The sequence below is a fragment of the Sebastes fasciatus genome, chromosome 19 (assembly GCF_043250625.1).
Source record: "Sebastes fasciatus isolate fSebFas1 chromosome 19, fSebFas1.pri, whole genome shotgun sequence".
Classification (NCBI taxonomy): domain Eukaryota; kingdom Metazoa; phylum Chordata; class Actinopteri; order Perciformes; family Sebastidae; genus Sebastes; species Sebastes fasciatus.
In genome coordinates this window covers 28,302,811-28,322,143 of record NC_133813.1, presented here as the reverse complement: position 1 = coordinate 28,322,143, position 19,333 = coordinate 28,302,811, and the positions used below count along the sequence as shown (strand labels likewise).

The following is a 19,333-nucleotide window of genomic DNA, read 5'->3' as shown; positions in this document are numbered from 1 at the left end:
TAGACTCTTTGCCCAATGATGCCAAAAATATACTGCCTACTGCAGCTTTAGGGTCTCATTAAGCTTAAACAATGTGCTCGACAGCTTGCCTAACAACATCTGAAATTCCTTCATCCCACATCTTTCAGTCACATCCAGTGATTGGTCAAGTGTTTGGAAGTAAAAAAGTAGGCAGGGTCTGAATTTCTCTCTCAAGCTTTCTTTCTACAACTTCCGTTACTTTTTGTTTGTGCAACCTCATGTGCAACATCATGAATGTCAATGAAGAGACTGCCCAAAAGATTCATTGTGTCAAGACAACCAAATACGCAGAGCTCTTGGAGAGAGATTGAGGAGGTATTCAGCAGGAGGCTATGATGGCCGGCTTCTCATGAGTGTGGCCATTTGGAATGGGTATCAACACTTAGGTCCTGTTCAGACTTGGTATTAACATGCGTCCTCAGCGATCACTAGTGGACAGCTCTAAGTACAGGTGTGAATACACTCAGGACGCATTGAGGACACATTGAGATCGGATCTTTCAGACCACATTCAGAGGTGGTCTGGGCCACATATGACCACATTCTTTCAGCAGTGTGTAGTGAATGTGTCCTGGTCACATTAAGGACCGCCTACTCAACTGACGTCCCGCGAGCGCTTGTCAGCCTCGCGGCATGGAAACGGCCTCTGTGCTCTGCTGTATCCTGTCGGTACAACTATGTTTTATTAAAGTATATCTGATCTATAGGTTACATATCTACAGACTAGGCACAGGAAGTGCATTGTTATCATAAAGTGGGTGATGTGTCTGTGTTCTTGTTCCGGTGGTCTGCACAGAGACCCGTTGCCCGTCAGTGCAACACGCCTTACAACTGAGTTTGTTTCAGCATCTCTTTACTCTTTCACTCGAGCCTCACTGAAGCACTCCTTCACCTTCTAAGTTAGTTGACTGCTTCTCTTTCTCCGTACCCTTTATTCCCTGTTTTTCTTCTCTTTACTTCCTCTTTCTATCTCTCCACTCAATTTTCTCATCTCCCTTTGCCACATCCCCCTCTCTTCTGTTATGTCTCCAGATGACAAGGCCACCAGACTGGGTTATATGCAGATCTGGGTGCAGGTATAGAGCTCAGGTTGTATAAGGCTCTTAGCAGCAATTGCTGCTTGAATCAGAGTGACAGGTAGCCTCGAGCTGCTCTTGTGGATCTTTACTCTTTCTTGCACTCCTCAACTGAACACAAGAGCAGCCATATGCTGCTCTCTTGCCTTCTACCAGAGGGTTATTTCATTAAATTCAGACTTTTTCCCCTTCTTTCTTTTCCTTTTCTTGTCTCCCGGCTGCTTCAGGCTTAGCAGGCTGGCCTGTGCTGCAGATATGAAAAGGATCAACGTTGCAAGCTTCTCAACAGATGGCTGTAAGGACTTATGTTAGATGATGTCCCCTTCAGCAGGAAACGCTGCTCAGCCAAGAGAGCCACGGTTACTGTCCAGCAGAATCAAGTGGTGACCACAGTTGTTGGAGGCAGGTCAAAGCAACTGTTTAGGGAGGTACTTCATGTTTGTTTATGATAGTTCCTGGCAGCTGCGCTCAAGTGTTCAGTCTGTTGAGTCACCAGGGGGACTCCAACTCCAACTGTGTCAACTGTGAAGCAGATGTCCAGGATCAGGAGGAGGACAAGTGGCATTGCACATGCTTCAGAGGAAGACTGTGTGCCCAAGTGGCCACATGCATACACATTCACTCATGTCTACCTACATACATTTAGGACTTGGGCACTTGGTGTGCGAGTAGTGAAGGGAAGATGGAGTAGAGGGCAATTTAAGATGTTTACAGAAATCAAACGTTTTCATGCAGTGAAAAAGAAGAAGCAATTCTGATGTCTTGTTTGATCCTGACTGATGATTTGACAATCGGGGTGAAGAAATGAAGAGGTGAAAAGAGTGAAGTCATAAGTGCTATGTTGGACTGATTGTCATGGGAAATTCAGGAAACTCAATTGAAATTCTTTCTCTCTCTTTTTTTCGCCATCACAAACTCTCCCTGTCTGGCCAAAAAAACTCCTTGTCAAGCACTAGAATATCTGTGACGTCTTGTCCTCTGTAGCGCCGGCTGATATTTCTGGAGCTGGCTGAGCTACGCAGATCCCAAACACAAGTTCTCTCTAGCAATTCAATAAAAAAAAAATCCAATGATTGAATCCTGTCCCTCGTGTGACAGCTGCAGCCCAAGACAAACTACGGTGACAAATACATTCATGGGAATCACAGAAATTGCATTTCGCATGATGTTCGACGTGGAGTTGTCACTCAGAATTATCTGGTACTTTGGTGAAGAACACAGTGGAGGGATTTCAGCACAAATACAAATTAAAAGTTAAAAGAGCAGAGACAGTGGCAGAGAGGGAGAATTTCAGAGCTGCTTTCAAAGCCGCTCCGGTCTAATCTTTAAAGTAACTGTACACATGCACCACTATGAAAAAAAAGGCAAGAGAAAATTAGATCATTAATAGGGATGGCAAGGCAATAGATTTGTGCATTTATTATGTGGAGAAACAACATAAACAAGCACTGCGCGAAGTAGATAAGCAGGCTGCCACAAAGCTGCTCTCGGCCAGTTGGGCCACTAATCTGTGTGCTGTGGCCTTCAGAGACGTCACCATAGACCGTGTGAAGAAGAAAGCAACTTTAAAAGACACTATTAACTATGTATATTTATAATTACACATAGCGTATGGCAAAGCATTCATTATGGACTTAATGTACACACACACACACGCTCACAACAGTCAAACTCACACATCCATGACTTCTGAACGCATCCATAATGACATTTTACGATTTATGCCTGACCACCAGGCTTTGTCAAATTCGGCTGTAAGCATTTCATCTCTCTAAAAAAAGATGCCTCCAAATGGAGTCGTTCTCTGTGATCACGCGTTTTGGGCATTAAACCTCCGGGATGCGGAGTTAATGGGATTGCTCCTGTTTTGCTTCTGGCTGTGGGCTGCATGGTGGCTGGAGGGGAACCGACTTAGAGGAGACAAGAAGAAACCAAGCCAATTTTCACTTTGTTGCCTCTCCAGCATGGCCAAGACATCCAATTCCATCAGGCCTTTGCTGCTGGGGCGGCTGATAGAAATGGGCCCTAAGTCCTGTAGCTGGGCCAGCTTATTCCCTTATCTTCTAATGGCTCTGATAACGGATTGGAGGAAATGGTGTCAGAATAAGTGCTGCATGACCCGCTGCCAAAGACCCTGATTAATCTCACTAAGGAACAACAGGAACAAGCTATGGGTATTAAAGATGCTCTACTAACACTAATATCATTTACATATTTGCTAGAAGAGCAACAACTGGAGTATTTATTATCTCACAACATAAATGTCAACAATACTAAAAGAGCTTCCTGGAGACTGTAACCCAGCCATCTGACCCAACCTGAGGTAACGATCTGTCCTCATGGATCAACTCAAATCTCTATTATTTTCCATTCGGACTCACCGGGGGCTTTGTAGAAGCCGATGTCTTCCTCGGTGAGAGGCAACAGGTAGACTTCACCTTCCTTCCACAGCAGGGGGTACTCCTGCCCTCCGGAGAACTCTCCCGACCAGCCATCCTGATCTGGAGATAGAAGTCAACATCAGAGCTATTCTCTGCATCACAGACAGTCTGGATATACTGGATGGTGCATACTAGTGTTCACAAAGAGTTCAAACATTTGAGCTCCTACAGGAGATGTGTTAACATTATTTTATCTGTCATTAAGAGAGAAAAAACACAGCAGCCCTGAGAACTCAACACGCTGCAACCAAAGAAAACACATTCAAATACAGAAACACATTGCATATACAATAAACCAACCAAATAGAGAAAACACAGGCAAATATTTACATAAATCATATTTTTAATGAATAATTTTCAGCATATTATCTGCAATAATATCTGAATCATGCACCTAGAATGTTAAAACTGAAATAAACCTAAATCATTCATTTTCCAACACCATAGGAAGTCAACTTAAGTGCATTTCTGTTTTTTGTTGTGTTTTCTGAGTTTCTTTTTTTTTCTGCGTCTGCAGCTCGTTTCGTTATGCTGCATATGTGTTATCTAATTGGTGAATGTGTTTCTCACTTTGCCAGTTTTATCTCCTTGCAGCATTTTGTCTAGATCAGTGGTTCTCAACCAGAGGTCCAGAGGGTCCGCGGACAAATGGGGAATAGTTTACTTTCACTATTTAATTTACTATAGAAGTGAGCCTGATGAGAGCAAGAGTCATAAGAGAGACTATTCTCATTATAGGTTTCACTTCCTCCACGGTTACCTCCTCAACTGTCAACACGTTTTCATCACTTTATTTTCGGCATCAAAACGGCTTTGTTAACCTCGACGTCACTTTAGGTTTAGGCATCAAAACCACTATCGTTAGGTTTAGTAAAGAGCTACATGGTTGGGCATAAAACTGCTACGTTTGTACAGTGAAAATGACGCTGACCGCTGTGAACACGGGACACCAACGAACAGCTGATTGTAACGTGACGCACGGGACACAAACAGTTCATCCACCTGCCCGCCCACCCGGTGTGTCTCTTTTTGCTCTTCAAACTACGCGACCACACTCTTGGCGCTCTTTCTCGGAGCGTTTACTGTTGCTGCGGATGGGTTTACAGTATATTATAGTTAATGAAACCCCGGTGCCTTTCATACCGCTGCTAAGGGGTGCCTTGTTTGGCGGTGACATACGCCGACGGCCGTCACAACGCCCCGCTATTTAACGCCCTGGGAATGAGAACGGACTGCAACTGTAGTTGACAACTATAGAATTCTGGTCTTAATCGTACCTAACAACCAGCATCTTTTCAGATGGAGATCCCTGAAGCGACATCTGATCAAATGGGGGTCCGTGACCTAATATGTATCAGTTGAGGGGTCCCTGTCAAAAGGCTGAAAACCACTGGTTGATGCTGTACATGTGTTGTATAATTGATGAAGATGATTTTTCTATTAGTTTGTGTTTTGTCTTTTTGTCTTTTCTTAAGTTGCAGGGTGTTGAGCTGAGTTTTTATCTGCTGTTCCTATAAACAAATAAAACAACATATCCAATAAAGTTGATTTACAGAAAAAAACATGCACAGTCCACACTCATTGATAAATAATAGCATAATAAAATACATGGTAGTTAAGGAAAATGAAGACGGTGCAAATTCAGAGAGAACAAAGTTAACATTGTGGGTCTTGTTAATTTTAGCTGGGTAATAACATTCCCACAGTAACAAGGGAACCTCATTAGTGGCTGGTGAGTCTGAGACAGTACCTTCGATGAAGTCAGACGTGATGTTGACAGCAGCATAATGATTGGATGAGGAGCAGGCCAGCGAGTGGCCAAAGCAGAAACACGCTTGGCAGCCTGCTGGGTTTACTTGTTGGAGGTTGAAAAAGCCTGGCTTGCATCTGTAGGTACATACGCACACACCCTCATGCATAAAATGTTATTAACATGCTGCACATTGCAGCTATTTACCACATCCTGGCTGTAGTGTTATTCTTATAATCACTTTAAGTTGGTCTCAGTGCAGCAGGCTTGGTGTGCTGGTCCGGTTGCTGCAGGCCGCAGTGTTATGGAAGAAGGGACCAAATGTAGCTCAGCTGCAGGGACCCTGAGCTCTGACCTACAGACACTAGCTGGCATATGGGTGGGACAGGAACACCGCTAAAAATCAGCCACTACACTAGTCACATTACACAGGAGAGGGGCCTGCTCAACGAGCCGTGAAATCAGCAAAAAAAGTCAACAAACAGTGAGCACAGAATTATTCAATAGTTTGAGACCTGGGGCTGTGTGTACTGCTAATGTCACAGTGAGTTTATCTGTTTGATCCTGTATCCCAGAGGAGCCAGATAGAGACAGACAGGAGGAAGCAGACACTTGGTTATTGACATGTTGTTACAGTCATGTTCACTGTCAAAAATAGTCAAAATGATGGGCAGCCCCGAGACTGGGAGCAATTTTTAGACAAATTATTCTTACACTTTTAGTGTGCTGCTGCACCTACAGGATGTGCTGACCTGTCTGCTCGATGTAATGTACTTATATTATACAACAAACAAATAGGTTTTCATTACTATAATATCTAGGAGTGATCAAATCATACAATTAAGACATTAAAGATGAGACATTATCAAAAATCTATATTCTGTATACAAACTGATGAATGGATAGCAGAGGCGTCAGTTGTTCTATTGTGGAGGACTTTAACAGTTGCCACGGTAACCACAGGTCACGTGCACACATAAGCAACAAGCTTATAACACACCTGCCACAGCTCTGTCCCTCCACGTTTGGCTTACAGTGGCAACGTCCGTCCAGAGGAGAGCAGTCGTCCACACTCCCGCTGGGGTCACACTCACACGGCCTGCACACGACAAGTGGCGTGAAAATGAAAGATGTAAATCCACTGCACTTGACACGTGTACATTGTTAAGGAGGAAGGAGCGAGGATTTTAAAGACAAGGACGATGTAATGTGAAGTCCATAAGGGTATTCTCTATTCGCTGGCCCCCTTCCACATCACAGATGGTCAGCTACACAACAGCCACCCTGGAAACAGTAGGGTGTCTTGCTCAAGGACGCCTCAACAACATAGATACTTGTCTTGGGCCTTGAACCTGGGTCCACCTTGTGAATGTGTTTTCTACTCAAATTCAAAAAGCACAAGTGTCCTTGTAACAAAACATCTTCACTAAAACGCTTGATATAGTACACAATCTATCACAAAATGAATGGATGTAAACAACCTTGGTAAAAGCTATGCAGTGTGTATGGGTCAGCAGTGACTTGGATAATGTCAAAATGTGATCACCTTCATTGATTGATTACTTTTGTTTGAAACTGTAAAACATAATCTATTTTTTAATGAGGCGCTATTACAAATAATTCAATTATTCCAAGGCAAGCCGTCTCTACTTGTTTCTGCTCCAGTGGTCTGAGTAATTCACACCTCGACTCAACAGCCTGATTTTGCTGCATGAATGAGAGAAAGCAGTGTGTGTGCGTGTGTGTGTGTGTGTGTGTGTGTGTGTGTGTGTGTGCGCATGCATGTCGGCATGTGTGCATGCATATAATAATGTATTACTGTAATAGAATTTTGTCTGTGAGAATAATCCAAACTAGGGTCAACTCTACTTTTATTGCCTACTTCTGATTTATGAATTTGTTATCGGCAAAATGTGTGATATTTAATAAAGGAAATGAGTTTCAAGGGTTCTTAATCAGTAATGTGTTTTTTTGATAAATCCTCCTTTATCTTGAGCCTCACTAAACCACCATTAAGTGATGGTTTTCTTTGTGGACATCTGAAACAAGCTGTAAACACAGCACTGGTAGATTTAGGACCACTCAGGTGGTATGGTGAACATGTTAGCTAACAGTTCCCTGGCCATCCAGATATTAAGCAGCATTAGCATTCATTTGGAGTTGTGTATTTTTCTACCTGGCTAATGTAAATCCAATATTTACTCCAATTTTAGCTCTAGTTTGGTCTCCACCTTGCCTGGGAAGAAGACAAATCTGCGACCTCATGTTTTATGTGCTCTGGGACAATCACAACTGTTTATCCAATAGGGGGCGTGTTTGAGACAATGACTGCACAAAGGAGCAACAACCGCCACGGCTGCAGCTGATGGTGGAACTTTCTGTCGCTAGCTGGACGGGATATTTTCGCTAAAAGAAGGACAATTCACTTTGCTTTTCTTAAGGAGAAAGACGTGTTTGCTGTATATCTGACGGATTTGGCAAAAATTGAATATGTCAATAATATGCACGCTGTATTGTGTTTACATTTTTCCGTTGCTCAGGCATTATTATTTTTTCAGACCCACTTTGTGCCAATTCCAGCCGTAATGAGAGGGGAGCAATGGTACTCGGGCACGCTACGAATCAATCGTACCTAATATGAAAACATCCATTATCTTCTTTAGCTGCTAAATGCTCCATTCTATTCGTAAGCTAGTCACCAACTTTGTCTGTCAGCTGTTTGGTGCTGGACAGGAAGCATACAAAGGTTTTCTTAGAGCTTTTTGCTGAGAACATGTCTACTGCGGCTGGAAACAGAGCTGATGAGAGCCGTGGGACTGAACCTAAACACTAGAGGGAAACTGCAGAGTTGTCTAAGGACTGGACAGATTGTAAAGCCCGACAAGGAAAACTTGTGATTTGTGATATTGGGCTATACAGTATAAATAATAACTGACTTGACTGACTTGACTAATAATTCTCTGTGGGTTCGTCACTATGAGTGACCTCTTTCACACGTCATTTCATCCATTGTTTATACAAAAATATAGATTGTAGCAGCTTTAAAGTCACAAGGAAAAATATTAACATTGTTCGTCGACAGCTAAAACTGTCTTCTACTCCTCTGATCAACAGTTAATCCACTGTTTGTTGTCACAGTATCCACAGTTAGTGGTTGAGAAATAATGTTAACACCAAACAGTAATTGATATGCGGTTCAACACCATCACAATTTAGCATTCCCTCGGCAGATTGAGGGGGTCAGGGAGAGCTAGGATAGACTTCTTATGAATATAAATACTACAACATACTTATACGCACGCACACACATATGCACCGGCATATAGACATTTACATGCAGGCTCATATGCATGCATACTCAGTAGGAGAGCTCTCAGAGAAAGTTGGAATGTGCATTTCATCATCAAAATGTTTGCAGCAGGTCAAAGGATCTTTAAGTTGCAACAAAGGATGCAAACCCCCCCCCCCCCCCGTCCCCCGCCCAGACCCAGACCGAGTGTGTGAGTGTGCAAAGCCTCAGAGGTAAATCAGTCTCATATCTTAGGGATTATACCCGCTGAGCTCGTTCTTGTAGCATACTGAAACAATCATAATCACAGCTAAGTACAAATATAGAAAAACAATACTTCAATAGACATATTAATTTTGTACTTATTCAGGGCGCCACCTCAATTAATAGAGAACAATTGCAATCAGCCATCAATCTGACAATTATGAGATCTTTGTTTCTAATCAGTGATTCATTTGTCTCTGCAAGAAAACACCAAACAATATCTCTTTAAATGAATAGAAGCATTTGTTGGCTAGATGCTAAATAATTCATGTCATAAATAAAGCAAAACACTGGAATTAGCTAGTATTACTAAGTTGAATTATTCATGATCTATAAATAGCTTACTAATAAATAGTTGGTGACAGTAAGAAGAGATTGTGGATGCTTGGGTCAATAAAAGCAGACTAACATGGGATAATGTTATGTAAATCTAGACTACACCAACCTCTCTAACTAAAGCATTATGCATTACACTGGAAAGCAGGAGCCTTCTTGAGGCTAAGTTTGTCCTTGGGGTTGGCTGCAGCTAAAGCTGTTCTCTGAAGTTTCTGAAGGCAGCGAGGCTGGATCCGGTCACCATGGTAACAGGTGGAAGACACCCCGCATGGTGTCTGGCTCGGTTCTGAGGGATCTTCTTCTCCTGGTCAGGACGGCTGGCTGACCAACCAAAGCACTGACCGTGACGTACAGGAGGAGGGAAGTTGTGAGCAAAGCAGCGTCTTTTTAATTTGATACTTTCTAGGCTTGAGTCAGCATGACAGGATATTTGCCAGTAGGTTGTCATTTGTCTTAACATTGAATTGGAAAGGGAAAACATACTGCATTGTCCTCCAATTATTGAATTACTTCTTAAACCTACAATAGATGATTTTTTGGCGGGGGGCAGCAGAAATATGCTGTAAACACAACACTGACATAGTAGGCTCATTCGAGATGAACTGCACCTCGCCTGGAAAGTGGACAAGATCAGGCGGCAGCAGCAGGAGCAGGGGGGGAGGAGGGGACGGCGACAAAAAGCTGCAGTCCAGTCGGACAGTTTCCAGCAGCCTTCAAAGAATATACAGGAAGTCATAGAAGTAGTTACATCCTGTTAGATTCAATCCGTAGGCTACTTGTAGTTTGCAGACCACATTCAGATTTATTTATATTTGTTTGTAATTATTATATATGGAAATGTGCGTGTATCTGGCATTATTCTATCCTTTATTCTTTTTATGTCTGCCTTGTAAAACACTTTGTAATGAGCACTCATTTTGAGTGCTATATAAATAACCGATGTGATCGGTTGTGCGCAGGCCTGGCTCATCTCCAAGAAGCCTAATATTGTCTATCTTTTCCTCTAAGTCCAATACTCACTCTCTGTTTAGCCCTGTTTGGTCTCCACCAACTCTTGAGGCAAATATGTGTCTCTCTAGCTGCTAAATGTTCAGGTATGTTCACCAGATAGTCCCTAACTGACATTTGGTGGATTGATCAGATCAGATTGTTTTGTGTGATACAAGACTTAACTAAAATGAATAAGACAAATAAGTTTGCTTCATGAAATGCAGTATGGAACCACAACGATTGATCACGACAGATGAAATGGACATTAATTCTTGTAAGGAAATGATAATATTGATTAAACAATTGATTAAATATACGTGTTTAAAGACCAAAAGAGGCAGAAGGCAGTGACACGTAGGACTTTTAGAGGTGACATGAATAAAGTACTCTGTGCTGAGTCTGATTGAGATATTTGCAGAAATCTTGATTAAATTAAATGTTATTTTTTTAACTAAGTTCATGTTTCCATGCAGAACATTACAGTGCTCTGGGTTGGCTTGCTTTTTAGAACGGTTGTTAGCAGTTTGATAGTGTATCATCCTGGTACTCGCTGATAAGAAGGTCACTAATTCACAGTGGTGTCACATAGAGAAATGAGCATCGTCTTGTTTACGGCTGTTTTGCAGTTTGATAAATTCAGGCTTGGGGAAGTTAGATCTGCAAAACAGGGAAGATGTATGAACCAAAGTCTGTGTCTGTTGTACCTGTTTCTTTCTATTAACCCCTTCTCTCTTTTAACAGGGCTATTTATTTTTACCATTTCTTTAGTCATCCTTTCAGTCTTTGCTTTGTTTTTTGTGTGTGAATCTGTGTGTGCACGTGTTGCTCACCTGCAGCCACTAGGACCAAGCGAGTGAAAGCCAGCCCGACATGTGTCACACTTCTCCCCTGTCACGCCAACTCGACACGCACACCTTCCTTCTACATCACACTGCAGACTCACTGAACCTGGGAGGGACAGCAGACGGATCAGCAGGAAGAAAGAAAAGAAAGGAGAATGAAAAGAGGACACAGGGGAGGAGGACAAAAGGGAAACGGGGAGTATTTTCAAGAAAATGAAGGAAAAAAACCTACAGAATCCATAAGGTGAATTACATGAAATGGATCAATGTATCATTAATAATTTGTCATGACGGGGATAACTGAATACCTGTTTTTGAATTCTGTTCAAACCCCCGGAGAGGAGCTTGGAGGAGCAGGATATAACCTTGCAACCACACTGCAGATGACATACTGTAGCTTAAGATAATGGAGAAAAAAGACCAGCTGGGGTATTGTGGACATGAGAGAAAAGGAAGCCTGATGGAGTCTGCCATAACCTTTGATCAATATAATGGACTCCAACAACTCTGTGCAATCACCTTCCACTCTATAGGAAAGACTGCTGATGGATTTGTCCATTTCTTTGTCTGCTTCTCTCTCTTTACCTTGATGATGGTGTAATTAAGAGCCCAAAAATGAGACTCTGTTTAATGAGTCTCTTCATTGATAACGTTCAGTGAGTCAACTGGATCAGTTTACAACAGTAACAGCAGTCATGTTTTTTTTTAATGGTCATTTGGGAAGCTGAGGCGAGGATAAATCTGATGAGATGTGGAAGACATGAGACGAACAAGATTGTATAAATTATGAACCAGAAAAGACTCTTCTCTCAGGCAAGTCAGTAGTCGAGTAGTATAATGTTAATAATGATTTTAAAACATTTGGCCATAAAAACAGCAACAATTAATCCTATGAGTCCTCTTTGTCTGTAGCTAAATCCTGCTTATGGTGCCTTATTGTGCCAATACAGCATTCCAATTTAACCATAATTACATTTCCTCATGCTGGAGAAAACTAAAATAGTGAGTAATTGATATTTGCATGGATTGTAATTAAGGGTTTTACGTTTTTATAAAACAATGACGGCTTTTGCATCTGGAGTTTACCGTTAATATTGCAGTTGCAGGGTTGGCAGGGCTCTTCAGCAGATCTCCTGTAGTGGTTCTCTCTGCAGCGCTCACAATGGGGCCCATCAGTGTTGTCTCTGCAGCTCACACAGCGCCCCCCACTGCCGCTGCTCCGGTACTGCTCCATGTCAAACACACACTCATCTGACCTCCCACTGCAGTTACACTCTGCGGGCGAGGGAAAGAAAGCAAGAAAGAGGAAGAGCAAGAGGTCAAGTGAGGAGAGACGTGAAGAACAAGGAAAGAGCAATCACAGGGGAAGAAGTGGGCAGAGGAGGCAACAAGGTAAAGAGAGAGAAGACAGAAATAGATGGAGGAAAGAGACAGAGGGAGCGTATATGTGTGAGAGATTATGTGTTCTGGGATTGGATCATAATTTAGAGGCTCGCTGCTAATCTCATTTCACACAGGCCTAATGAGGAGCCAATCGGCTGTCAGGGGGCACTTAGATAACAGTAATTCATGTTTATACAAGAGCAAATTACTCAGCTGATAACACACACCATCACAGCTCTCATACCCTCCCATCAAATCCCTCCTTAGTTTACCAGTTACCCTGAGGGGGGATTTAGGTGAAATTGCCCATTTTATTATGAATCAAGCTCTCTGTTGTGTCGGCAATAACCATATGATTATTCCTTCCTGTTAATAAGGAGCTTCTCAGCTGTGTTCAACTTATTTCAAAGATTAAATAAAACATATCACCAGTTGCTTTTAAAACCCAACACGTCACTAACTTGGGATTGATGGTGAACAACTTTAAAAGGATTTCATAAAGAGGTTTTTTGTTTCATTTGGGTCTAACTAATGTTACATTCATTAAACTTGTATTCTTTTTTTTTTTTGGCTACACGGGCAACAGGCCATAACACCACTGATGGCTAACATGTTAGTTAACGGTTAGCCAACACGTCCAGCAGACAAGAAAACAACACTAGCGTCCATTCAAAAATCCAATATTTAATCTCCTTCTAGCTTTGTTTGGCCTGGTGTGAAAGCTGTCAATTCAACCCCGGTGCAGACCAAACATCGAACCGGACTCAGGTGCAGTTTGTTTGTGGTGTGAAAGCAAAGGAACCAACCACAGGATGTTATGATAGCAGATGGGTGACTTTAGCATGATTTCAAAAGCCAAACTATTAATAAATCCATCTGCTGAAAAACCAAAACAATGAGCTAAAGACGTTAAAAAGCCAGGGTGATAATTCTCTAGTTCTTCATTATAAGCTACAGTGTAGTTCTGATGGATGGAATGAAAAGATACTGAGCCTTTGCACTGTTACGAGTGGCCTTTTGAACACAACATGCACCTGTTGACCAATGCTGAGGCCTTCGTTATCACATCTGCAATCCCTCTCTGCTCACGGGGCAACAGCATCTGACACAAACTGACATAGAACACATAGAAAGTCACCGCAGCATGACTCACTTCTGATTGGCACTGGTGGGCAAATAGACCACAAATAGGACCAGCCGGCTCTACATGTCAGCTCCCATCCACTCTATCTTTATGGTGCCAGGCTGGCTGATAGCCAGGCGGCAGTACTGTCAACAGCCTGAGCCTCTGTTGCATTTCCTTTCGTGGCACAAAATCATGTTGACCCTGACAACATCTCATCAAATGTGATGTAATCCATGATGTATACTGTTATACCGGGAGAATGTCGATACTCCCAGGCTATCCTCAATAAGTTAACAATTATCTCTAAATGATGTTTTATTCACAGAACTTTAGGTCTATCAATAGGTTATGTCAACAGTTACTTCATGTGTGAACCGAAGCGAGGACAATGACTTTATTTAATTATGGTCCTTCATCCTGAAATGTGCTCCAGTAGAATCTGAACATCTGGCTTCCCATCCCTCTCAGCAAGATCAAAAGTAGATCTGCTAATGTTTTAATTACTTGCGGCTCCAGTTTTTATTAAGCTTTTTGTTTTTACTGTTTTGATTTGGTCATTTGGTTCATTGTTTGGTCATCTGAACTGCAAAATAGGTATGTGACTAGAAATATTTTGGATCTTTCCCCACTGTGTTTTATGACTCTATACGTGTATTTCTAATGATATAATGTACATTAACAGCCTTTGATGTTGATGCCATATCAACCTCTTATCTTGAATGAAAAGACATCAAACCATTAAACTAGGGCTGTCAAAGTTAACGCAATAATAACGCGTTAACGCAAATTTGTTTTAACACTAATTTCTTTAACACATTAACGCAATCGATCTTTCGGAGGTTGTAGCGGCTCAGTTTTAAAGCTAGAGTGAAGATACTGGCATTATATGAAACTACAAACCTGATGAATCCATCGGTACTAACCATGTCATACTAGCTTGTTGGTGAAGAAAAACTTTCATGGCCATTTTTCAAAGGGGTCCCTTGACCTCTGACCTCCAGATCAGTGAATGTAAATGGGTTCTATGGGTACCCACGAGTCTCCCCTTTACAGACATGCCCACTTTATGACAATCACATGCAGTTTGGGGCAGGTCATAGTCAAGTCAGCACACTGACACACTGACAGCTGTTGTTGCCTGTTGGGCTGCAGTTTGCCATGTTATGATTGGAGCATATTGTTTTATGCTAAATGCAGTACCTGTGAGGGTTTCTGGATCAATATCTGTCATTGTTTTGTGTTGGTAATTGATTTTCGATAATAAATATATACATACATTTGCATAAAGCAGCATATTTGTCCACTCCCATGTTGATAAGAGTATTACATACTTGACAAATCTCCCTTTAAGGTACATTTTCAACAGATAAAAAATGTGCCATTAATGAATTAATAATTAATAATTAATCACATTGAACTATGGACAATTTAATTAAAATTTAATTTAATCAATTTAATCCATTTAATCAATTGACAGCCCTATATTAAACACATTATAAGACTAATGTTAAAATGAACAGTGAGTGTAGCAGAGCAGTTTAAAGGTGGTGTATGTGGGATGAAGACTGCTACAAGCAGTGCACACAGACAGTATGGCAGAGGGAAACTGAGACAGAGCAAATCACTTAAAGGTCACCTATTATGCAAAATGCACTTTTCCATGTCTTTTAAACATCAATATCTGTCCCCAGTGTGTCTACAGGCCACCATAGTATCATAAAAGACCATCCTCTCTCTTTTTCTCCTCCTCCGTTTGTCCGGAAATGGGTGCAGAAAAAAAATTCGCTTTTTTCCTTGTATTTTGACGTCATTAGACAATGCAAGTCACGTGAGGGTTTCCTGGTCGAACCAGAGAGAACCTTCAGTAGCTGACCCCGGCCCACAGCGCGTCACTGTCTCTCCTCCTCAACCTAACTTGAGCAAAGTAGCTCCTACAGTTAGTCTGCAAGAACCAGCAGAACAGGCTTCATGTACTCCCATCATCTAAATATAACATGTTCATTCACAAAGGCTTTATGTAATTACTGTTTAAACAGATGATATTTATATATTATATATATTTGATGTCATGCATGTAGCAGATTACAGGTAGTAAATAGTGACTTGTAAGCAACACAACACATTTCTGTTTCACAGTCAAACTTTATTTGAGTAGACAGATGACAATATTAATTATTCACAGCATTTGTAATCATCCCACCTGTTAGTTAGTTATGTTAACATGGTACAGGAGAAAGTCTTCAGCTCTGGTAAACTATGGTAAGCTAAGCTCCGGTGGTCTGTAGTCATGGTAACACAGAGACAGCTACTACTGTAAATAATATACCATTACTCTGATCTTCCATACATTTATCTTTTAGCAGAAATAATGAACTGACTACTGTTTCACATCTTCTATTTTCCACCCTGATGGTCGCTGTGTTTACACACCGTGTCATAGCGGTAGCATGTAGCTAACCCGTTAGCATGTAGCTACATGCTAACGGGTTAGCTACATGCTACCGGGTTAGCTTTGTATCTCCATGTAAACAGAGCCATCTGCTCTCAGCTGTCTGCTCTCCTCTGGGATGATTCTGTCGGTCATTTCTCACAGATGGATCTGTAAAGACAGACGTAAAACAGAGTGTATGTTTACGGTTTACAGAGTTGATGCATAAGGTAAACACTGAGCTAACTAACAGAGATATAAACAGCATTATTTACCTGAGAGAAACCGTCAGGAAAACCTGGAATCTGGACCGCAGATGTTCATCATGTGTCGCCGATTTCTGATCAGATTCCTCCGGTAACGTGCGCTGGGTGAAGTTTCTGGTTTATAAACTTTAAAGTGGTTTATAAACTTTATTCTAGCTGCTATCTCTCCACTCGTCTCTGTCTCTCTCTCTCTCTCTCTCTCTCTCAGAGAGCGCTTCTCCGGGAGGGAGGGGGAGGGTGACGCTGTTGTTGAGGACGTTTGATTGACAGAAAACGCTGACCAATCAGAGCAGAGTGGGAGGAGACAGAGGCTACAGACACAGAAATCAGCACTTTTGGAAATGGGCTGAAACAGAGGTTATAGAGACATGCTGGAATGCATGATCTGATTGTTTTTTTGAAAAAAAAACTTCAGAGACATGGTTTGGAGGTGTCTGAGACCTATAATAACTAGTTTAAATGGAGTATAATATGTGACCTTTAAAGCTGTTTCTCAACAGATGCAACACAAAGACCTCTGCAATCCTTTCCACAGTCCTGCATTTGGCCATCTTGACCATATTTAGGTCTGCCCGCCCACAACCACCCTTTCCACATGCTTTCCTCAGTCTGTGCATCACTCCACACAAGTAAGGAGGCAGACTTAGCTCCACACTCAGTATGAACACAATAGTGCGCAAAAGACTTTTTCCTGTGATTGATGGAGCCACCTCCTAAAATATTATGCCTCACACATTTTTGGATGAGAAATCTACAGGATTACAATAGAAATGCTTTAGAATACAACACTATGGTGGTCGCCTGCAGCCTTCTCAGCCATAAATTCAATTTGTCTCAATTATATTGACATGTGGTAGTTGCATTTTTTTGTCGACGGTGAGCAAGTAGAGAAAATAAACTCAAATGTGACTTTCGTACATAGCTTTATACAAGATCAGCTTAAGGTTGATTTGTATGAATGGTTGTTGTGTTAAAAACCTTGTCTCCTAGAGACTATGTTTATATACTAGACATTTGCAAAGGTGGCACTTCCTCCACTAACATAAGGTGTGTAAGGACATTCGTAGTATTTGTAATGTAATTTCTAGGAGGCAGGTTTGGTGTTAATGGTGACAACCTGTGAAACCAGTCTGGTATGAATGGTCACACATTCATTATCCTGTGTCATACATGTGGTTTATTTGGTAGCAGTGGTCAGTAAGACAGGACACCAAAAGCCAAGGATCCTAAACTACTACAGATTCTGTACAACTTCATTGTAAGTGGATGTCTCCACTACAAAAAAAAGATTTCCTGCGTTGTCTCTGTGTGGGAAAAGGGACGGCCCAGTGCCTTCAGTGACCATGAGCCAGTGGCACTAACCTCTCTCGACAGGCTGGTCCCACAGCACTTCAGGCTCCTGCTGAGGGGCTTTCAAGGACTTCATTTGCATATCAAGCCCATATAGGCATGGACGTTGCCCTAATATTGCTCCTTGGGGCTTTGCCTTATGGAGATTAGCCTGGACACATAGTGAAAGCCATGTTCATTCAATATCTCCAGTGCTTTTAACAGCACACAGTCCCTTACAGCCCAGAATAAACACTTATTGCAGTATGGTATAGTAGCACTATGTAAAATCAGTATGTATGCCTGTGAAGTGAAGTTGCAGTTTACATTCACGTTTGTCCAAAATATCATCACTTCGTCATTTTATCCTATTCGGCATTTGTGTGAAATTGTTATAATTAGCATATGAATTCTTCAGTTACGGTCAAAATGTGTTTTGTGAGGTCACAGTGACCTTGACCTTTGACGACCAAATTCAAATTAGTTCATCCTTGAGTCCAAGTTGATATTTGTTGTAGATGTTATGAAATTCCCTCCAGGCGTTCCTGAGATATCCTGCTCACGACAATGGGCCAGGTGTGAGGTCTTCTTTGATCTTTGACCACCAAATTGTAATCAGTTCATCCTTGAGTCCAAGTCAGTGGGAAACCCCCGGGTCTGAGAAGTGAAGCCAGTGCAGAAGTGCCACATTCTTTCTAACAGCCAGCAGGGGGCGACTCCTCTGGTTGCTAAAAGAAGTCTGGTTGTATAGAAGTCTATGAGAAAATGAGCCTACTTCTCTCTTGATTTATTACCTCAGTAAACATTGTAAACATGAGTTTATGGTCTCAATCACTAGTTTCAAGTCTTCTTCAATACAGCATGATGTTCATTTAGTAAATGATGGTCCCATTTAGAGTCAGACAGACCATAAAGCAGGGGATGCTTTAGGGCGGGGCTACCTGGTGATTGACAGGTCACTACCACGGCGTTGCCCATGTGTTTTGGTCTTACAACTTTAACCCTTTCAGTGTGTTTTCCATCCATCCATCCATCCATCTTCAACCGCTTATCCGGGATCGGGTCGCGGGGGCAACAGTTCCAGCAGGGGACCCCACACTTCCCTTTCCCGGGCCACTTTAACCAGCTCTGACTGGGGGATCCCGAGGCGTTCCCAGGCCAGTGTGGAGATATAATCTCTCCACCTAGTCCTGGGTCTTCCCCGTGGCCTCCTCCCAGCTGGTCGTGCCTGGAACACCTCCCTAGGGAGGTGCCCAGGGGGCATCCATACTAGATGCCTGAACCACCTCAGCTGGCTCCTTTCGACGCAAAGGAGCAGCGGCTCTACTCCGAGTCCCTCACGGATGACTGAGCTTCTCACCCTATCTCTAAGGGAGACGCCAGCCACCCTCCTGAGGAAACCCATTTTGGCCGCTTGTACCCGCGATCTCGTTCTTTCGGTCATGACCCAACCCTCATGACCATAGGGTGAGAGTAGGAACGAAGACTGACTGGCAGATCGAGAGCTTTGCCTTAAGGCTCAGCTCTCTATGTGTGTTTTCAGTTCATGAAAACAACATTTTGGTTGCGTAAAAATGTCTAATTCAGCATTCGGTTGTACTTAGCTCCACCCTCTCGTGTCACTTCTGTCTGCAAAAAGCCAAGATGACGACAGCCAAAAACCAAGATGGGGATGGCAAACATACCAAACTTGAGGCTTCAAAGTGGCAGTTCGCAAACAAATGGGTGTCGTCACGGTGACTAACGTCCACTTCCTATAGACAGTCTATGGTCCAAGTGGACGTTTGTGCCAA

General features: G+C 42.3%; 1 protein-coding gene across 1 annotated transcript in view; it reads right to left on the bottom strand.

Moving 5' to 3' along the window:
* Window positions 1-19,333, bottom strand: part of lamc3 (laminin, gamma 3) — a 128,896-nt gene that overhangs the window by 67,216 nt on the left and 42,347 nt on the right. Inside the window, exons 5-9 of the mRNA XM_074617126.1 lie at window positions 12,095-12,283; window positions 10,997-11,114; window positions 6,288-6,386; window positions 5,288-5,424; window positions 3,478-3,597 (exon numbers count right to left, since the gene is read on the bottom strand). Of these exons, the coding sequence (XP_074473227.1) occupies window positions 3,478-3,597; window positions 5,288-5,424; window positions 6,288-6,386; window positions 10,997-11,114; window positions 12,095-12,283 (663 nt within the window). The remainder of the gene's footprint in view (window positions 1-3,477; window positions 3,598-5,287; window positions 5,425-6,287; window positions 6,387-10,996; window positions 11,115-12,094; window positions 12,284-19,333) is intronic.